This window comes from Ranitomeya variabilis, chromosome 2 (genome assembly GCF_051348905.1).
Source record: "Ranitomeya variabilis isolate aRanVar5 chromosome 2, aRanVar5.hap1, whole genome shotgun sequence".
Taxonomy (NCBI): Eukaryota; Metazoa; Chordata; class Amphibia; order Anura; family Dendrobatidae; genus Ranitomeya; species Ranitomeya variabilis.
In genome coordinates this window covers 767,757,316-767,778,510 of record NC_135233.1, presented here as the reverse complement: position 1 = coordinate 767,778,510, position 21,195 = coordinate 767,757,316, and the positions used below count along the sequence as shown (strand labels likewise).

Here is a 21,195-nt window from a genome sequence, read left to right as displayed (position 1 = left end):
CAGTGAGGTTTTGAGAAAGACCGTGCCTGGTCGAAACGTTAACCCTGTTGTCCGCAATCATCCGTTTTTTTCTTTATAAATTATCTGGTGATGCCTGTGCACATGAATAAAAGCAACTACAAATTTTCTACATAAACGCAAAGACTTGAGTGCGGCTGTTTTTCTTGTATATTTGACTTTGGATGTCCAGCCAGCACCTCCCTTTCTGAACTCTACAGTGTGCACATCATATCTCCCTCTGGATGCGCACACGGAGATAGCGCAAAAAAGTTTGCAAAAATACGACTGGGAGTGGGGCAGATTGGAGAAGGAGGGGAATGGGACAGGGGAACTGCTGCTGTGATCATAGATCAGTCACACAGCAGCCAGCAGCACAGAAGATGGCAAAAGCAGGACCCAAATCACAGGAGGATCTCACTGGTCACCAAGAAAATTCTCTCTCAGGTACACTGATGGGGTATACAACCACTCCGCATGCCAACTCTGAGGTAAAGAAGGCGTGCAGAGTGGGATCACCATTTTAGTTAAACACCATTAGTGATGATTGGCTGAACAATAGTTCTTGACCAATCAGCACCAAAGGAGTTAATCAGGAAAAGTGACGTCGCGATCACCCAACCCATTGTGACTGATTTGATTGGTGATGCCTCAAAGACAGCAGCAATCCTAACTTTGCCACTGCTTGATGTAACCGGAAATAGCAGCGGTGTATATACACGGCACTTTGCGATAACGCATCTCCCGCTGCTATATATACTGCTCATGTCGGGAAGGGGTTAAATGTGGTGGCCTTAATTTATATTGGGAAAACCTACTGACAGGTTCTCTTTAACTGAATTGTTTCTCTACTGCTCTTTAAGCTCAAAGTGAAGAGGAATCCCAAACGTCAGTCTCAATTTACAATTTATTTTTTTTAAACAAACCTTTTATTTCATTGTTCACCACCCCCACATTTCTTTTCTCTGCACACTGATAGTAAAACATAAATTACTGAACTAAAAGAATACAATGAGAATAGAATATGTGAAACGGCCTGAAAACAACTGGTGGAACTGGAAGTTGTATTAGCGAGCAGACTAAAATGCATTTTGTTACAAAAAAATAAATTCTTTTGAAAGCAGAATCTTTGACATTCTTTAAGAAGCAAAGGTCAGCATTACATATAACAGAAGATTAATCAAACTATTCATATATAAAGTATTAGGACCTTCCACAGGCATGAAACATGCATACACCAATTGTTCACATCAATCCCTTAATGGCTGTATTTTATCCAGCAGTTTCACGAACTGATCCAATGAAAAGATCCATGTTCATGCTTAAAGTAACAAAGGAAAGTTTGCAAATTGTCTTTCATTGCACAGTAGCGAGACGTCATCTGGTAACGGATCCAAATCATGACGTTCCTTGCCGTTTCTGTTGCTGGCTTCGTATGACATCCAGCTGTTTCTTACATTGCTGATAATATGTTGAAAGGCTCTTGTTTTCATCTAAAAGCTTTTTGTGCTCCTGTACCAGACGAGATGTATTTTGTTGGTCTTTTTCATCCTGGTCGAGTTCTGCTATTAGTTCTTGTCTACAACAAAATGGTAAAAAAAAATGTACCGGTAATTTTGTATAGAAAAATAATAACGCAATGATTACAGGACTAAGAACCACAACACTATGTCAGTAAATAACTTTTTATAAAACCAGAAAATAAGCACTCATTTTCTAATAATTGTGGTTAGCGTATTTTTTGGATTATAAGACATTTTTTCATCCAAATTGTTTTGGGGAAAATGGGGAAATGGGGGTGAGTCTTATTACCCAAATGTAGCTTACTAGCTGTGGTGGAGAGGGGTCCCAGAGTTGCTGCTGCAGTCCCGAGGCTGGTAGGAGGTGGTGGCCGGTGTTCTGGGGGCTCAGTAAACGTTTTGTGAAAGCCCGGAGCTCCCGCACTCTCCATGCTTTTAAATACTGGTGAACTCCGGGAAAGTGGCTGCCGAAAGCGGCACATGCGCAGATTGAGATATCTACACCGAGATGTGGTCTCCCAAAATCTCAATCGCGCATGCACCGCCTCGGGTGCCCATTTTCCTAGAGTCCTCCGCATTAAAAAGCATAGAAGGTGCAGGGACTCGGGGCTTTCACAAAATGCTGCCAAACACCACTTTGCACCAGCCTGGGGACCGCAGCATCTTCTGCCTCCACCAGCTTTCTGCAGCAAGGACCCTGCCACCTGGAACCCCGTTCCACCGCCGGCACCCCTCAGGTAAGCAACTCTAACAGAGGATTATGAAACATCACCATTTTATTCCTATTTTCCTTCCTAAAATTTGTGGTGTTGTCTTATAATCCGCAAAATAGTATCCTTATTTTACAGAATATCATAAAGATAGACTTATTGTAAGCTACTGACAAGTGCAAACCCTTCTCAACCCCCAAACCGATGTGAGCACTTACTTTCGCTGCAGTAATAATGCAATCTCTGTTTGCACCTTCATATATTCCTGTGCCATTTTGCAGTGCTGTTCAAACACAGCCATAGATTCTTTGGAGTTTGGACACGGTGCTAAAGGCTAAAAGTAACATAGAAACAAAAATAAAATAGGTTTTTCACTATTAATATGGGCACTTCACATGTAATATGAGAACATAAATGTCAGATTGTATGTACAGGAATGATCTACCATGGTTTTACATCAGGGTCAAACTGATCAGAAATATTAGAAAAAGTAATAGTGTTCTTAAGTAACATTTCAGAATAAACGGTCGTGAGTGTACATGAAGCACAAGACTATTTCTGACCATTACATGACTTGTATCTAGCTTTTCCAACCAATTTTCCTTTTCATAGCCTAAATCTTTAATTTACAATCCACTCTAAGCTGATGGGAGGAGACGAGCTGCTATTATGCAACCCTACACTTCATTGCTTTATTAGCACTCAAAGACAAGCAACAGCATCATGGAGAACAATATAAAGAAGCGTGAAATGAGTATCCAGATCTGGGGTGAGGTAAAAGACTTTGTAGAAAGCTCAGCACAATCTTTCTATGTCTCCATCAGCTTGTTTGCTCTCCCTGATCCTCACTTCTCTCTCCATAGAACTTAATAGGATGTGTTACATGACACCACACTGAGCTGCGGGGCCATATTGTCTGAGCAGGGTGTATATGAGCTTTTTTTTTTTGTGTGGATCAGAAGCACATGGGAGGGTAAGATTTGTCTATTAAATTGGGAAAGAAGCAGATTTCTATAAGATATTTTACTATGTGCCTTATGTTTGCTTGTACTATTGAGTCATGCCACGTTTGTTGAAAGCACAGTTCAATTTTAACAATGTGTTGAAGGGGTAATAAAATAATAAAAAGAGGATCATTAATAGTATTGAATAATAAATACCATATAACTTGAGAACCCGTATACTAACCTGTAACTGGTGATCCAGAGTAAGATATGCCATCGGTATTGAGTTATCAGAACCATTGGTATCTGAAATATATATATATGGATAGTATGGTTCATATCTATACAATGAAGAAAATACACTTCAATATAACTATCTTTAGCAACAATCAGCTAAGGGCGAGCTGCCATAGATTTATATAAACTCATTTGCTCTGATTTATGAGGGGATTTATGCCAGTTTCCTGGTGTTACACACAGCCTAAGGCCTCTTTCACACGTCAGTGTCTCCGGTACGTGTAGTGACATTTTTCTCACGTACCGGAGACACTGACACACGTAGACCCATTCAAATGAATGGGTCTATGCACATGTGCGTGTTTTCACACGGACCGTATGTCCGTGCTGAAAACACGTCGACATGTCCGTTTTCCACCGGCAGCACGGACCACAATACGTCCTGCACACGTGCACACGGAGAACAGTGTGCACCCTCCTCCGTGTGCACGTAGCGCCCGCAGGAGAGACAGCGCTACACTAAGCGCTGTCCCCCCCGCATGTGGTGCTGAAGGCGGAATTCATCTCTTCTTCCCCGCCGGAGAGAAGAAATGAAAGTTTTTTTTTCTTTTTTTTTTTTTTTTTGGGGGGGGGGGGTGAAAAATAAAGTTTGCATGTGCCCCCGCGTCCCCCCCCCCCCCCCCAGTGCGCCGCCTGGCCTCTTGCCGCAGAAATACTCACCCGGCCAGCTCCTGCGATGTCTCCTGTGTCCTCTCCGCGCTGCCAGCTTCTCCTGTGTGAGCGGTCACGTGGGACCGCTCATTACAGTCAGGGATTATTCACTGACTGTAACCACGTGACCGCTCACACAGGAGAAGCTGGCAGCGCGGAGAGGACACAGGAGACATCGCAGGAGCTGGCCGGGTGAGTATTTCTGCGGCAAGAGGCCAGGCGGCGCACTGGGGGGGGGACGCGGGGGCACATGCAAACTTTATTTTTCACCCCCCCCCAGAAAAAAAAAAAAAAAAAGATCTTTCATCTCTTCTCTCCGGCGGGGAAGAAGAGATGAATTCTGCCTTCAGCACCACATGCGGGGGGGACAGCGCTTAGTGTAGCGCTGTCTCTCCGGCACGGTCCGTGTGGTCCTCAGGGGGCACACGGGCGGCACACGGATGCCGCACGTATGTGCCACTTGAGCACACGGACATACGGACACGGATATCTCCGGTACCGGTTTTTCCCGGTACCGGAAATATCAGGACGTGTGAAAGAGCCCTTACTTCTTGCAAAACCATTGCGACATTTGGAGTTTTCATACCAGTCTCTGTCAGCTTTAACAAAAAGGGCAAAGCACATCAATCTATAATTAAATATTAAACCAACTTTAAAGATATAAATTTTGCCACAAATGTACTCCAATCTCTCACTGGAGTGCACCAAGTGGTGGTGTGTGCCTCTATGAATTAGGTGCATCGTACTCCACCGGTCAGGTTCATTAAGACTTGTGTGCACAATGACGTTCTGAACTGAGCCCAATAAATATATAAGAAGATATGTAAAAATGGACCATGTCATTTTACAATAGTCCTCAGAAGAGGCAGCCACAGTAACTGTTGTTTACCAGCCAGATTTAGAATATACGTATTAAAATTAATTTTTCACCAGGATTTTGGTAGCACATTTAAGAGCAGCATGGTGTAGGGGTACAGACCTGGATTCCATTGATGTATCATTTACTGGGCTGCTTGCTCACGTTTTGATAAAATCACAGTTATGTCTGCTACAGATCTACCAGTTCTCCGAATGCTATGCCACGTACAGTTGAAACCAGAAGTTTACATACACTATATAAAAAAAAGACACATATGCATGTTTTTCTCAATATCTGACATGAAATCAGAATAAATCTTTCCTGTTTTAGGTCAATTAGGATTAACATAGTTATTCATATTTACCAAATGCCAGAATATGAGAGAGAGAGAATGTTTTGAGGCATTTTTATTACTTCAAAGTCAAAAGTTTTCATTAGTATTTGGTACCATTGCCCTTAAACTGAATAACTTGGGTCAAACATTTTGGGATATCCTTCCACAAGCTTCTCACAATAGTTGGTCGGAATTTGGGCCCATTCCTCCTGACAAAATTGGTGTAACTGATCCAGGTATGTAGGTCGCCTTCCTCGCACCTGCCTTTTCAGCTATTTCTTTAGGATTGAGAACAGTAATGTGTGATGGTCATGCCAAAACATTGATTTTGCTATCCTTAAGCCACTGTGTTACCATTTTGGCAGTATGCGTCGGATCATTGTCCATTTGGAAGACCCATTTCCACCCAAGCTTTAACTTCCTGGCTGATGTCTTGAGATGTTGCTTCAGTATTGCCACAATCTTCTTTTCCCATGATGCCATCTATTTTGTTAAGTGCACCAGTTCCTCCTGCAGCAAAACAACCTCACAACATGATTCTGCCACCACCACCCCCCCACAGTTGGTATAGTGTTCTTAGGCTCCCAAGCTTCTACCTTTTTCCTCCAAACGCCCAAAAAGTTACATTTTTGTTTCATTAGACCACAGGACATGTCTCCAAAATTTTAAGTTTTTGTTCCAGTGTGCATTAACATTAATCTGGATTTTTTATGTTTCTTTTGGAGTAATGGCTTCTTTCTGGCAGTGTGGCCTTTCAGCCCATGTTGATATAATACTTGTTTCACTGTGTATATTTACACAATCTTACCAACATCTTCACAAAGTCTTTTGCTTTTGTCCTTGGGTTGATATGCACATGCTTGACCAAAGCAAGTTCATCTCTGGGACACAGAACCCATCTCCTTCCTGAGCGGTATAATGGCTGGACGTTCCCATCTTGTTTGTACAGATGATCGAGGCACCTTAAGGTATCTTGAAATTGTACCCAAGGATGAGCCAGACTCGTGCAAGTCCGCAATTCTCTTCCTGATGTCTTGGCCGATTTCTTTAGAATTTCCCATAATGTTACACAAAGAAGCAGTGTGTTACAGGTGTGCATTAAAATACATCCACAGGTGGGTCTAATTAACTCCAAAAAAACAGAAACATCCAAACACATGACAATCATATGGGCAGTCCAGAATTGTTTAAACGCATAGTAATCTTAATGTATGTCTATATTTGACTTTGCAGTAAGTAATAAAAATGCTTTAAAACATTCTCTCTTTCTCTCATTATTCTGGCATTTGGAAAATACTAATTATGGTAACCCTAATTGACCTAAAACAAGAAAGGTTTATTCTGTCAGATATTGAGAAATGGTTTTAACTGTATAACCCCACCCACATCACAGATTGGCATCTTCTTGTGTACACTGTGCATAGGCAGAAAGCTGCGAATTAATGGTGGGGACATGGTTGGACTACCTTGCAACAAGTTTTCTAATTCTCTAATGATAATCACCTGCTAATAAAACAGTGACTTTATCAAAACTAAAGCAAGCAGCCCAGTAAGTGAAACATCACTGGAATCAGAGTCCCGATGCCTAAATTATGATGCTCTTATATTAGATATCAAAACCCTTGTGGCAGATTGCCTAGAAGTAGAGAAATTCAAGGCACCGCACCCACCCTCTCCTGTAAATGATGGGAGAGTTAAGCGAATTTCTATTACTGTGCACACATGAAAGATTTCTGCCCTTTTACTTTAAATATACCAGACATTCACTTCCAAGGGAGTTTCTTCATTCTTTATAAGAGACCCCAGAGCTATCTGTACACTACACCTGCACTATATGCTGCTCTAACAAAAGCGGTGTCATTGTGACAGAGCATAACGAACTATAATGTCACTAATGTGGATACACTTTAGTAAAGTGAAAATGTAGGAAAAGACAAAAGATGTAATAATTAACCCCTGGAGGTATTTTAATTTTTGCGTTTTCATTTTTCGCTCCCCTCCTTCCCAGAGCCATAATTTTTAGATTTTTCCGTCAATATGGCCACGTGAAGGCTTATTTTTTTGCGGGACGAGTTGTCCTTTTGATCAACACCATTGGTTTTACCATGTCGTGTACTAGAAAACGGGAAAAAAAAAAAAAAAAAAAAAAAAAACTACAGGTGCGGTGAAATTGCAAACAAAAAAAAAAAAAAAAGTGCAATCCAACACTTGCTTTTTTGTTTGGCTTTTTACTAGGTTCACTAAATGCTAAAAGTACCATTGTGATTCTCCAGGTCATTACGAGTTCATAGACACCAAATATGTCTAGGTTCTTTTTTTATCTAAGTGGTGAAAAAAAATTCAAAACTTTTAATGCAATGTTGCGGAGACCAAAAAAAAATGTAATTCTGGCGTTTTGACTTCCTCGCTATGCCGTTTAGCGATCAGGTTACTCTTTCTTATATATATATATATATATATATATATATATATATATATGTATATGTATATGTATATGTGTATGTATGTATGTATGTATGTATGTATGTATGTATGTATGTATGTATGTATGTATGTATGTATGTATGTATGTATGTATGTATGTATATATATATATATATATATATATATATATATATATATATATATATATATATATATATATATATATAGATCGGGCGATTCTGAACGTGGCGATACCAAATACTGTATGTGTATGTTTGATTTTTTTTATTGTTTTATGTACCAAACTTTATAATATTTAGATGTGAGAACAAAAAATATTTTTTCCCCACGAAAATACTGTTTTAGCATTAACCCCTTCATGACCTTGGGATTTTCCGTTTTTCCGTGTTCGTTTTTCGCTCCCCTCCTTCTCAGAGCCATAACTTTTTTATTTTTCCGTCAATTTGGCCATGTGAGGGCTTATTTTTTGCGGGACGAGTTGTCCTTTTGATCAACACCATTGGTTTTACCATGTCGTGTACTAGAAAACGGGAAAAAAAAAAAAAAAAAAAAAAAAAAAAAAAAAAACTACAGGTGCGGTGAAATTGCAAACAAAAAAAAAAAAAAAAGTGCAATCCAACACTTGCTTTTTTGTTTGGCTTTTTACTAGGTTCACTAAATGCTAAAAGTACCATTGTGATTCTCCAGGTCATTACGAGTTCATAGACACCAAATATGTCTAGGTTCTTTTTTTATCTAAGTGGTGAAAAAAAATTCTAAACTTTTAATGCAATGTTGCGGAGACCAAAAAAAAATGTAATTCTGGCGTTTTGACTTCCTCGCTATGCCGTTTAGCGATCAGGTTACTCTTTCTTATATATATATATATATATATATATATATATATATATATATATATATATATATATATATGTATGTATGTATGTATGTATGTATGTATGTATGTATGTATGTATGTATGTATGTATGTATGTATGTATGTATGTATATGTATATGTATATATGTATGTATGTATGTATGTATGTATGTATGTATATATATATATATATATATAGATCGGGCGATTCTGAACGTGGCGATACCAAATACTGTATGTGTATGTTTGATTTTTTTATTGTTTTATGTACCAAACTTTATAATATTTAGATGTGAGAACAAAAAATATTTTTTCCCCACGAAAATACTGTTTTAGCATTAACCCCTTCATGACCTTGGGATTTTCCGTTTTTCCGTGTTCGTTTTTCGCTCCCCTCCTTCTCAGAGCCATAACTTTTTTATTTTTCCGTCAATTTGGCCATGTGAGGGCTTATTTTTTGCGGGACGAGTTGTACTTTTGAACGACATCATTGGTTTTACCATGTCGCGTACTAGAAATCGGGAAAAAAATTCCAAGAGCGGTGAAATTGCAAAAAAAGTGCAGTCCCATACTTGTTTTTTGCGTGGCTTTTTTGCTAGGTTCACTAAATGCTAAAACTGACCTGCCATTATGATTCTTCAGGTCAGTATGATTTCATAGACTCCTAACATGTCTAGGTTCTTTTTTATCTAAGTGGTGAAAAAAAATTCCAAACTTTGCTAAAAAAAAAAAAACAAGACAAAAAAAAACAATTGCGCCATTTTCCGATACTCGTAGCGTCTCCATTTTTCATGATCTGGGGTCGGGTGAGGGATTATTTTGTGCGTGTCGAGCTGGCATTTTTAAAGGGAACCTGTCACCTGAATTTGGCGGGACCAGTTTTGGGTCATATGGGCGGGGTTTTCGGGTGTTTGATTCACCCTTTCCTTACCCGCTATATTGCCTTGCGCTGGCGTGTACTCCGAAGGACAGAGAATGAACTTCAATCCAATATTGCGGCCAGCATGCAGCCAGCGGGTAAGGAAAGGGTGAATTAAACACCCGAAAACCCCGCCCATATGACACAAAACTGGTCCCGCCAAATTCAGGTGACAGGTTCCCTTTAATTATAGAATTTTGGTGCAGATACGTTCTTTTGATCGCCCGTTACTGCATTTTAAATGCAATGTCACGGTGACAAAAAAAAACAAAACGTAATTCTGACGTTTCTAATTTTTTTCCCGCTACGCCATTTAGCGATCAGGTTAATGCTTTTTTTTTTTTTTTATTGATAGATCGGACAATTCTGAACGCGGCGATACCAAATATGTGTAGGTTTGAGGTTTTTTTATTGATTTATTTTGATTGGGGCGAAAGGGGGGGTGATTTAAACTTTTATATATTTATTTTTTTCACATTTTTTTTTTTTTACTCTTGCCATGCTTCAATAGCCTCCATAGGAGGCTAGAAGCAGGCACCACTCGATCGGCTCTGCTACATAGCAGCGATCTGATGTTCGCTGCTATGTAGCAGAATTGCAGGTGTGCTGTGAGCGCTGACCACAGGGTGGCGCTCACAGCTGCCGGGGATCAGTAACCATAGAGGTCTCAAGGACCTCTATGGTTACAATGGAGAAGCATCGCCGACCTCTGATCATGTGACGGGGGTCGGCGATGCGATCATTTCTGGCCGCCCGGCAGCGGTAGTTAAATGCCGCTGTCTGCGTTTGACAGCGGCGTTTATCTAGTTAATAGGTGCGGGCAGATCGCGATTCTGCCCGCGCCTATTACGGGCACATTTCAGCTGTTCAATACAGCTGACATGTCCCAGCTTTGATGCGGGCTCACCGCCGGAGCCCGCATCAAAGCGGGGCTTCTGACCTCGGACGTACTATCCCATCCGAGGTCAGAAAGGGGTTAAAGGGAACCTGTCACCAAGTTTTGCCGATATGAGATCTGGCCATCACCTTTTAGGGCTGATATAGAATTCCATAATGCTGTATATCTGCCCCCAACCCGAACGAGAAGAACGGAAAAATAACTTATTATACTCACCTGCGCGGCATTCTGCTCCGAGGGGTGTTGTTCTTCTTGGTTAGGCGCCTCCCTTCTTCTTGTGATGCCGCCCTCCTCCTTGCTTCGTGTGGATGACGTGTCTCCTCAGCAGGCGCACTTCTATCCGAAGGGACGCGTCATACACTTGGAGCAAGCAGGAGGACGGGGATTGTAAGAAGGGCTGTTTATCAGCCCTGAAAGGTGATGGCCATAACTCGCATTAGCCAAAATTGCTGACAGGTTCACTTTAAATTTATAATTTACACATGGGGTAATGGGAGAAATTGGACCCCACAATTTGCTATGCAATTTCTCCCGAATGCGGCAATATCCCATATGTGGTTGTACACTACAATTTGAGCACATGCCAGGAATCGGATGGGAAGGAGCGCTATTTGGCTTTTATCCAAACACAGATTTTGTTTGACCAGATTGTGGGCTCCATTAGTGGAGCCCCTGAGGTGCCAGAACAGCAGAAACCTCCCTAAGGTCACCCCACATTGGAAACTCCACTGCCTAAGGCATTCAGCTAAGGGTGTAGTGAGTATTTTGAATCCTAAGGTGCCTCACAGAATTTTATAACATTGATATGTGGAAATATGACATCTTTGTGGTAAAACTATCGTTTCTCCTTGCAGAGATTGACATGCCAAGCAGGCCGAGATGAGGAGACTTAAAGCCGCAGTGTGGTAACTGTAATTTTTGCATTTGCTGCAAATTTGTCATGTACACAAGAGTTAATAGGCGAAACTGAACCCCATAATTTATTGCTCAATTTCTCCCATTTATCGTCAGAAATTACTGTTAGGCCACACGTCAGGGCTGAGAAGGAACTAGAGCTATTTGGCTTTTTGAAGCACAGATTTTGCTAGACTAGTTTGCAGGCAACCTTTGCGTAGCCCCTAAGGTGTCCGAACGGCAGAAAACCTCTAAAAGTGACCCCATTGTAGAAATTGCACCTATCGAATTCATGTATGGCTGCAGTGACTATTTTTTCAACATCCATGACAGATTTTTATTTTTTTGAGAATTACAAATCTACCAGTTTAGTGCCCATACATTGTGGCACCCCCATATATTGTGTCCATCTTGTGCTTCTTATGACAGGTACCCTGTAAATTGTTAAGTGCTCTCTCCCCACATGTAACTGCTTACTGTAGTTTAGGCACAGTGGGACTCCTAAGAAGGTGGTGTGTGTGGTGGTGGGGAGCATTGGGAAGCGCAGAATTCACTGGATTTTATTTAAGGGGGTGGGAGCTGTGGTGCTTTTCCAGAGTCTTTGTTCTAGCAGTAACATTGGAACCCCGATAATTCCAGTGACAGATGAGAGATCTTAGTGGGGGCTGGTTTTGTGCGGGATAAATTATGATTTTTATTGGTAACATTTTGGGGCACATAATATTTTTTATTGCTTCCAGTGTGAGGCTGGAATCACACTCTTGTATTCTAAACTTACCACTTATGTTGGGGTTTCTGTGTAAATCCCACAAATATGCGATTCAGATGAAAGCTTCAACGGAACCACCCATGAGGCAGATGGAGACAATGCATAATCCGTTTGGCGTCTGCTTCGGTCGTATCCATCTTTTTAGGTGTTCATAGATCTGTGGTCATCCACACTTGATGGGCCACCACCGAAACAGAAACCAGTCCAAAGTGACTCCATAAGTGAGTGGTTCTATTGGGGGTTTTGTCTGAATTGTGGTTTTGGGGAATTTACATGGGGAAACCCCGACATAAGCGCTCAGTGGAGAGTGCAGGATAAATGCTTAGTAAAAACTTAATACTACCTGAATCATCAGGAACCCATGGAATACCACGTGCCGGCTTGTCAGGGGTTGGTCCTGAGGTAGTAATCATCCTTACACTAGGACTGGAGGATCTGCTGCTACTTCTACTTTCCTGAACAGTTTAGGAAAGATACAGTCAAACACTATCTGGTGAAGCATTAGCGCTTAGAGGTTATCAAACTAGATATCAGGAAGCATTAATTACCAAACTACTTTTGGTGTAAAGTGATGCGCACCACTAAACAATATTTTGGTTTTATATCCAAAATGTTCTGTTTTAAGTTTTTTTTTTTTTTTACTTTTACAGAAGCTGACGAAATAAAAAAATAAAAGCAATCATCCTAAAAATACTTTTTTCCCCTACAAGAATTAGGCGACCAGTACATAATCAGAGACCTACTTTAATGAGAGTCCAGCGAAAACAAGCCTACAGTCATGGCCAATAGCTTTGAGACTGACGCTAACTTTGATTTTCACAAAGTTTGCGGCTTCAGTATTTTTAGATCTTTTAGTCAGATTTTTCCATGATTACTGAAGTACAAATATAACCATTTAATAAGGGTTTACACTTTTAATGACAAATGAAACTTATGTAAAGACTCAATATTTACAGCTTTGAGCCTTATTTTTCAGGACTACTGCAGTTGGCCCTTGCATACTCTATATCGGCTTGTGGACCAAATCCTGGCTGAGGACAACCCATTCTTTCCTAACTAGCCCTTGGAGTTTAATCACAGTTTTTGTGTATTTATTTCTCCACCCACTTCTTGATGAGGACTGACCACAGGTTCCGAATAAAATTGAGATGTGGGAAGTTCTTCAGAGCTACTTAGTTATCACTTTTGCCTCGTAACATGGTGCTCCATTATGCTAGAAAAACATCGATCATTATCAGAAAAATAACTGCAGGAAGTACAAAGATTGGACTGCCGAGAAGTGGGATAAAAGTAATTTTCTGACAAAGCACAGACTGTTTGGGGCATCTGGAGAAAGGATTGTCCTGAGAAGAAAAGGTGATCACTACCATGATCATGACAACAGTAAAGCATCCTGAGACCATTCATGTGTGGGGGCTTTTCATCCAGTGGATGGAGTGGGCTCGCTCATAATTTTGCCTAAGAAAGCTGCCATGAATAAAGAATGAAAAGCAGCAAGGAGGTGTCATCCAATGCGTCCATTTGTGATTGGTGGCCTGCAGCAGCTGTAATATATGTTTATCTCATGTTTCTGAATTGCAACCACACCAGGTGAGTGGTCTCACTTCTCTCACTCTTCCATATCATCGGATGAGACCCAATTGCGCTGTTTTGTCTCCTAGTTCATTCCTTTCCATGAATAATGAATGGGATCTAATCATCCTACAAGAGCAACCAACTTCTCCAAACGATCCAGGGACAATTTGGTGATGAACAATACTTTTTCCAGATGAGAGCACAATGCCACAAGGCAAAAATGAAAAAACATTTGGCTCAGAGAAGAAAATATTGAAATTTTGGGTTCATGGCAAGGAAACTCATTGGGAAGACATGGTCAAGCCTCAAAATGCGCATGCACAAACAAAAACTGTGATAAACTCCAAGCACTGATTAGACAAGAATGGGTTGTCATCAATCAGCATTTGACCCAAAAATTGATATTCAACATGCCAGGGCGAACTGCAGAATTCTTGTAATATAAGGGTGAACACTGTAAATAGAGTCTTACTATAAACTTGATTTCATTGTATATAAAACTGTAAAAACTTCTAAAATTATACTTAAGTAGCCTTATAACATCTGACTAACTACAAGATCTAAAATCACTGAAGCAAACTTTGTAAAAAACAAAATTTGTGTCGGTCTCAAAACCTTCGGCCAGGACTGTAAAGCAGTCATTCAAGCACTCCAGCAGAACGCACACTTCAGAATGCACCGCACCACCTTAAATTGCACGCTCATTACCTGATTGGATTCTGTCCCGACAATACTGAGGTCCTGCACAGATCTGCGTCTTGGCTGCCCGTTCCCTGCTGGATATCAAACAAAAATGAATTTATCAATCTCCCATATGTAGCTGAACAGACAACTGTGGAAGCTTGGTATTTGTACAAGTATACAGGCAGAAAAGAAGGAAGGGATCCACACAAGGAATGAGAGACAGCTGCAACCTCAACTGGCCAACAGAAAGTATATACCAAGACAATGACCACTCCTATCACACAAAGTTCTGTCCTCCACCATGTTTTAATGTTTGCTGTCCAAGGCTGATGACGGCATCTATTTCCAGGGCCTGACATAATACTCTTTGATGGCTTATTAGGTCAGGAATGCTGGCCTAAAAAGCCATCTAGGCACTTCAGCAACTCCGTTCTAATTTGCAATTCCCGCTTTCATGGGTGCATACAGACACTTCCCACTTCTCCAGGTCTCCAAAATTAAAAGTCAAGCATTAATTCAGCCCTTTAACCAGTTTTCTCTGCTGCTCCCATCATGAATTCCACATATCTAATTTTACATTAGACAGCATTGTCCTCAGTCTCTTCTAGTAACATTCCCGTGAATTGTAACTATGCCTTGTGCAAAAAACCAGAATGCACACACAGAAAACAAGTCAATTACCAAGGTCACTTACAAGTATTTCTTGACTAAGGAATACGTAATGTTTGTATTGTGAATTAACAGAGATCAGCTCACCACCAGGAAACTCTGAAATTGCCTGAAGCAACAGCTGAGTGAATGCTTGAGATTCTTGGGCCGCCATACTAAATGACATAACATCTCACTGTGGCCGTTCATTACTGGATGCAAAGAACAGTTGCTGAAGAGCCAACCCATTGTACCAGCAGTTTGTGTAGAGTCACGTTTATTGCACATACTTCAATTAATAGAGAAAATCTGCAAAACACAACCTAATTCTCCAAGTGAAAGGTTACATAGAGGCAAGAAATTAGTCCTAACAATTTATATGATCAAAATAGTCAGGCAGCCCCTTTCCCCATCATACAATGACAAGCTATGGGAAAGAGATCAGCTTTGCTAAACTTGAGCAGGCCAGGATCTAGTGTTCCACCACCATCACGTCACACAGCTCAGCAGTGTCCACCACCATCAGACCTGTCCGAACGATCTGGTATTTTCCAATAAAAACTAAGCTAGGAGGTTTAGCTATGGATTATAGCTGCAGTTTTGCTGCCAAAAATATGTTGACTTTCCTCATATTTCACCCATTGCCTTGCAAAGCAAATTCCATTGTGATATCCACCGTATAAAAGACATGCTGCATATTTTTAGCGTGTGAATGAGATTTACAGAAATCTAATTTAGAATTCTGGTTCTGTACTAAAGTTAATTTTCCACATGAAAATCTGCAGGTGAAAAACCACTTTGTATTCGCACCATGTATACATAAAATGCTCATCCAGCGGCTCTCACTTCAGCAACGGGAGAGGAGAGGCATTGCTGACATAGCAAGCACCGGGAGATTGCCAGATCTCGTGTACCTGTCCTAATAACTACGATAGCAGTCATAAGGCCAGTGGATGGCACGTCATTAATGCCCTCACCTCCCGGTGTGTGGATATAGGTGCAGGATAACTCTTATTAGAGATTCTCTGGTTACGTGACTAGCCAATGATGTTACATAAATGTAAGGAATCTTTAATGACATCATGCAATCTGATTAAAACGAAAAATCAAACACTCTGGATTAATTACAAAGATAATTATGAATAAGTTCATTGTTAAAATTTCAACTTTTGGGCACTCAAAATTCCAAATGATTGGTTAGGGGTTCTTATTATGCCCAGCTCACATAAAAGATGTCCAGGTGTCCACCCATTTCAAGTGTCCATTGTTCATCATCCTTTTAGGACTGTGGCAGGCCCCAACTTTAGTCTTGTTAAGTGTGAGCTGGGCCTCACAATAAACAGATTCATGGAATGTCGAGAACCAGAGTAAATTAATTTTACAAGGTAGATTAATTTAACTTCCACCTCTACATTTCATTGGCATCTAAGGACACTGTCATTCTAACACATCGCAGCAATTAAGACATCATGGCCTCTAGTGATCTGGCAAAAGTGCCTCATTCAGCAACAACACTGCTCTAAAATTCTCCAGAATTAAACGTTGCGACAGAAATATATTTAGCATTCTCCGCACTTGTGCACATGCTGGAATGGTATGAGAAATTAAGTCAGAACTGTTCGGGAGGGAGAAGAATAAAAACAAGTGACAACATGAAGTGCGGACCATGGAAGAGAAGGCGAGGACAATTAATTAGCACGGTTAGTAGAAAAAGGTTACTTTGGAAGAGGCATGCGTGGTATTTTAAACACTCCTAAATGCCACTAATAGTAGAAGCTTAAAGAATCAGCATCAAATGCTTCTCACTCCAATTACACTTCAGTCCCAAGTAGCACCATGATGGATACAGAGGCCAGACGCAAGACTAAACACTTCACTGTGGTGTTAGGTGTAGATAAGGGATTTAACTTTGTCTTTTCAAAATGTGAATGGTACCAGAAAAAGTACTAAATATTATATAGTCATCTGAATGGAATGAGTCTTGCAGGGCAGAAGCAAGACTGTTGCATGATGACAAAGTCGATGAAGACGATGAAAGTCCAAACTCAACGGAGCCAAGTTTGAACCCCATAAAGAATAGTATAGAAACTCATCAAAAATGCCTATGATCTCCTCCGCACTCTAGGCTACCGCGGTACAAGGAGGGGACTGAGATTTTACACATATCGATTACTGATCCAGTTGTGTATCTTTTGCTTATTAATATGTACTTTTATGTACAAGTTTTAAAAAAATGCCGCCTTTATACAATTTTTTTGTTTTAATATATGCTGTGCCTTAAAAAAAAAAAATAAAAAAAAATCAATAACAGTAAAATGAACTATAATCACCTCTTACCCTACATCCCACATTGCGGTTGTCCCTCAGGTAATTATTTACAAGGTGAGGGGGATCTGACCGTGCAGGGACATGGTCTGATCATACCACAGCTCCTGTGCAGGGGAGGAAGCAACAGAGTATACAGACAGGTCATCAGCATGGTGTCACAGCTGATTGTTTCTGTGAGGCAAAACATTGCTTAAAATATGGTACATGTCGTGAAATGTTTTGCCTCACAAAAAGAATTCGCTGTTATCCAATGCTGTCCTGTCTGTAGATGCTCTTTTGCTTCCTCCTCTGATCAATATTTTGGATGTGCTGCCTCATTTTTTTTTTTAATTCAAATATCTTTGATACGAAGCTGTGCACCCACTTAAGCACTGCTGCTGTTTTTGGATATATATTGTGTTCACCTTGCAAGACTTTTGCAAGGTGAACATTTCCAAGTGGATTTCAAATGATAGTGGAATGTGTGTTGCTCTCGGGCATGATAGATTTTATTTTTTCCCCAACTTTATCATCATCTATTCCATCAATGTAGATGGATTTTTTTTTCCAAACTGTGTAAAAAAAAAATAAAATAAATTATGGAAATGTGAGAATGTCTATGGGTAAATTACACGTACTACATAGAATTCTGATGTTAAATACAGGGCACGACTGCCGCACTACTGAGCATGTACATAAAGTGCAGCACAGATTCATGTCACCTGCGACGCCACAGCACTGGTCAATACTGAGAATGTACATAAAGTGCAGCACAGATTCATCTCAGCTAAAAAGCGGAGATCAGGAACAGAACAGACATGTATAGGACTGTACATTTCAGAACATTCCCAAATTATGAAAACATTTACAGCACATCCTGCATTGTACTACTGGACCCAATTTATTATATATTTTAGGAGTTGGTCTATTTTATACCGACTGACTCCACAGCCCTGGTTAAATTGTTGAAAACTACCCAGACAAAAAAGTTGGAGTGAGAAGCGTTTGTATGATTTGCCTTCATTAATCGTTGGCTTACAAAAAGGGTATTATCGTCCTGTAGTACCTGTTATGATGATCTCAGGGACATCCAGAATATTGCCAAATGAAGCAGTTTTACGGTGGCCTCGTTTAGGCTTGGTATAGGCTGCAAAAACACATACACAATACACATGCAAAGGACTACAAGTGGTACAGGGCACAATTCACAAAAGCATGAAAGTGTACGGCACAATGTTACACAATGGAAGTACATGCGGAAAAACAACCATGCATGTAAGAGGACAATGGAAGCAAAACTGAACATGCAGAAAAAAAAAAAAAGTTGTTGGAGGCAAGAAGACGAATGGAAACCATGTATTGTCTATTTAGAAGGAGTTAAATGATTAACTGCATCTGCTTATTGAATAAAGTACCTCTGTGGGTTACAGCTGAATTGGCTGAGGAAGATTTTTTTTTTTTCCAGAAAAGAGGGCTTACTCTGACATTATGAATGAGGAATGGACATAAGGAGACCTGATCGCTTTCTTGACAAGCCTTCTGTAGAATCTTATCTCAGAGCTCTGCACGGGGCTCTGTGTATTTCATGATTAATTCTCCTGGAACTGTAGGAGTCAATTGACAGCAGTATAACTCCATTCCCCAGTGCTCTTTAGGACATTGTTCAATAAGTGATTAGAGAAAAAACTCTGACAGAGTAAAGTGAGCCAAACCAATGTGTGTATGGGGGCCTCCTGATTCTTCTACAATGGATGACCCCAGGGGAAGAGAAAGATATGAAACGTTGGATCGCCATCAGCTGCTCTGTTTGTTTTCTGGAGATAATCTGCCAACATAGGTGCCATTACAGAGAGCTCTCATGAACACAGGCCGAGCTTGGCAGTTCGGTGTATGGAGGAGCTGGGGGATTTAGCTGTCAGATCGTGAAACCGTATTTTTGGTACAAGGGTTGAAAAAACTGACATCATAAGGATAGCACTAGTACCAATTTTATTCTATAAGGCACCACATATGTGCGTTTATTTATTATTATTACAGATCCAATCTGCGCAAGAACAAAAAACCAACGCAGCGTGCACTAGTTTCTTATGCATTTCGGATCAAATGAGCCTATTTAAATATACGAGTGTACAAAATAACCCCAAGTAAAACAGATCCCAATATGGATCAACTGTACAGCATCTGATTTTTATGGATGCATAGCAACTCGTAACAAAGGAAACTGTTTCGGTCTAATAAATGTTAAACCACCAATACAGGGTTTTATTTCCCTTCATTTCACTGCCAGAGTGGTATCACTAATGCATGTTCCCTTCCCCCTAGTGACATACTTACCAGCTGCCATCTTGTGCTCTTCCTGGCCATCTTGTGACTGCGGCTTCTGACTGACCAGAAGTCAGAGGTAACGGTCACAGGCTCTCAGTGTAAGTCTAGTAGAACCTCGTTCTGCCTCTCACAGATTTACATTGAGAAGTGACCTCCATCCGCCCAGCAAACACTGGAGCTATCGGCAGGTCACAGACAGCTGGAGACCGACTGACGCTCCGCCAAGAACAGAAGACAGCGGCTGCTAAGTATATTACTAAGGGCAGGGGGCATGAATCAGTGATACCACTCTAGTGGTGAAACAAAAAAACTGAATTTTGGAGTGGTGCTTTAATAACTGCTAATGTAAAAAAAAAAAAAACAGATTCCATATGGATTGCAAATGAACCATATGGAAGAAATGTGTTTTCCTGGAATAAACTAGACAAGGTTTTATACTATTGTGTGAGCTTAACCTAATGTGTATGGGGAGGGGGGTTTTATAAAGAGAAATGGTAACACCCAGTTGACAATTTATTCACATATTTCCATGAGGAGCAACAAAGGAACCACATAAAGCAGAAGCCTAAGGCAGTGTGTTCCAGATTATTTAAAGGGAACCTGTCAGCAGGATTGTGCACAGTAACCTACAGACAGTGTGAGGTTGGCGCCGTTATTGTGATACCCTTGGTTGATGAAATCAGTCTTGTGGTTGTTGTTTAATCCTCATTTTCAGTTTTGAGTTAATGATATGCCCGTGTCTCGGGGGCAGCTTCATGTGGTTCTCTGATTCACCAGCATGGCTTCTGACAGGTCACCGATTCCTCACTGACCTGCCCCCTATTTTACATAGTGTGTGTGATTACATGTGCGTGTTTTAGCGTGTGATTGTGTGTAAAATATATATATATGTGTATATATATATATATATATGTGTATATAAGGAGATTTTTGTTTACTTACCGTAAAATCTTTTTCTCCGAGCCAATCATTGGGGGACACAGACCGTGGGTGTTATGCTGCTGCCACTAGGAGGACACTAAGTGATACAAAGAAAGTTAGCTCCTCCCCTGCAGTATACACCCTCCTGCTGGCCCTCAGCTAACCAGTTCGGTGCAAAAAGCAGTAGGAGAGCAGTAACAACATATTAGCTTACAGCATGTCATATTATATATGAGAGTATAGCATATCGGATTGTAAAAACAAGCATAAGCCAATACTAGGGTGGGAGCTGTGTCCCCCAATGATTGGCTCGGAGAAAAAGATTTTACGGTAAGTAAACAAAAATCTCCTTTTCTCCTACGCCTCATTGGGGGACACAGACCGTGGGACGTACCAAAGCAGTCCCTGGGTGGGGACAACATCAGATCAGGCTCTGTGTAACCGCTACTTACAAGTGCGCCACCGCGGCCTGCAGAGTCCGCCTGCCCAGAGTCACATCTGTGGAAGTCTGGGAATTATAATGCTTCAAGAATGCATGCGGATTGGACGAATCCGCAAGCTTGCAGGCGTGTCTTGTTGACGCCTGGTGCCTGGAACCCACGATAGACGGGGAGATAGGCTGTCATCTAACACGGAAGGAC

The 21,195-nt window shown here is 40.8% G+C and overlaps 1 protein-coding gene across 2 annotated transcripts in view; it reads right to left on the bottom strand.

The window, feature by feature from the left end:
* Positions 1-890: 890 nt before the first annotated feature.
* The window catches only part of MAP3K7 (mitogen-activated protein kinase kinase kinase 7), a 96,508-nt gene continuing 76,203 nt past the window's right edge, over positions 891-21,195 (bottom strand). The window contains exons 12-17 of one of the 2 annotated variants that reach the window (XM_077289716.1): positions 18,375-18,455; positions 14,378-14,445; positions 12,438-12,549; positions 3,416-3,477; positions 2,446-2,561; positions 891-1,576 (exon numbers count right to left, since the gene is read on the bottom strand). In XM_077289716.1, coding sequence (XP_077145831.1) covers positions 1,396-1,576; positions 2,446-2,561; positions 3,416-3,477; positions 12,438-12,549; positions 14,378-14,445; positions 18,375-18,455 — 620 coding nt within the window. In that variant the 3' untranslated portion in view covers positions 891-1,395. The remainder of the gene's footprint in view (positions 1,577-2,445; positions 2,562-3,415; positions 3,478-12,437; positions 12,550-14,377; positions 14,446-18,374; positions 18,456-21,195) is intronic. The other variant, XM_077289717.1, reaches the window with a different exon arrangement.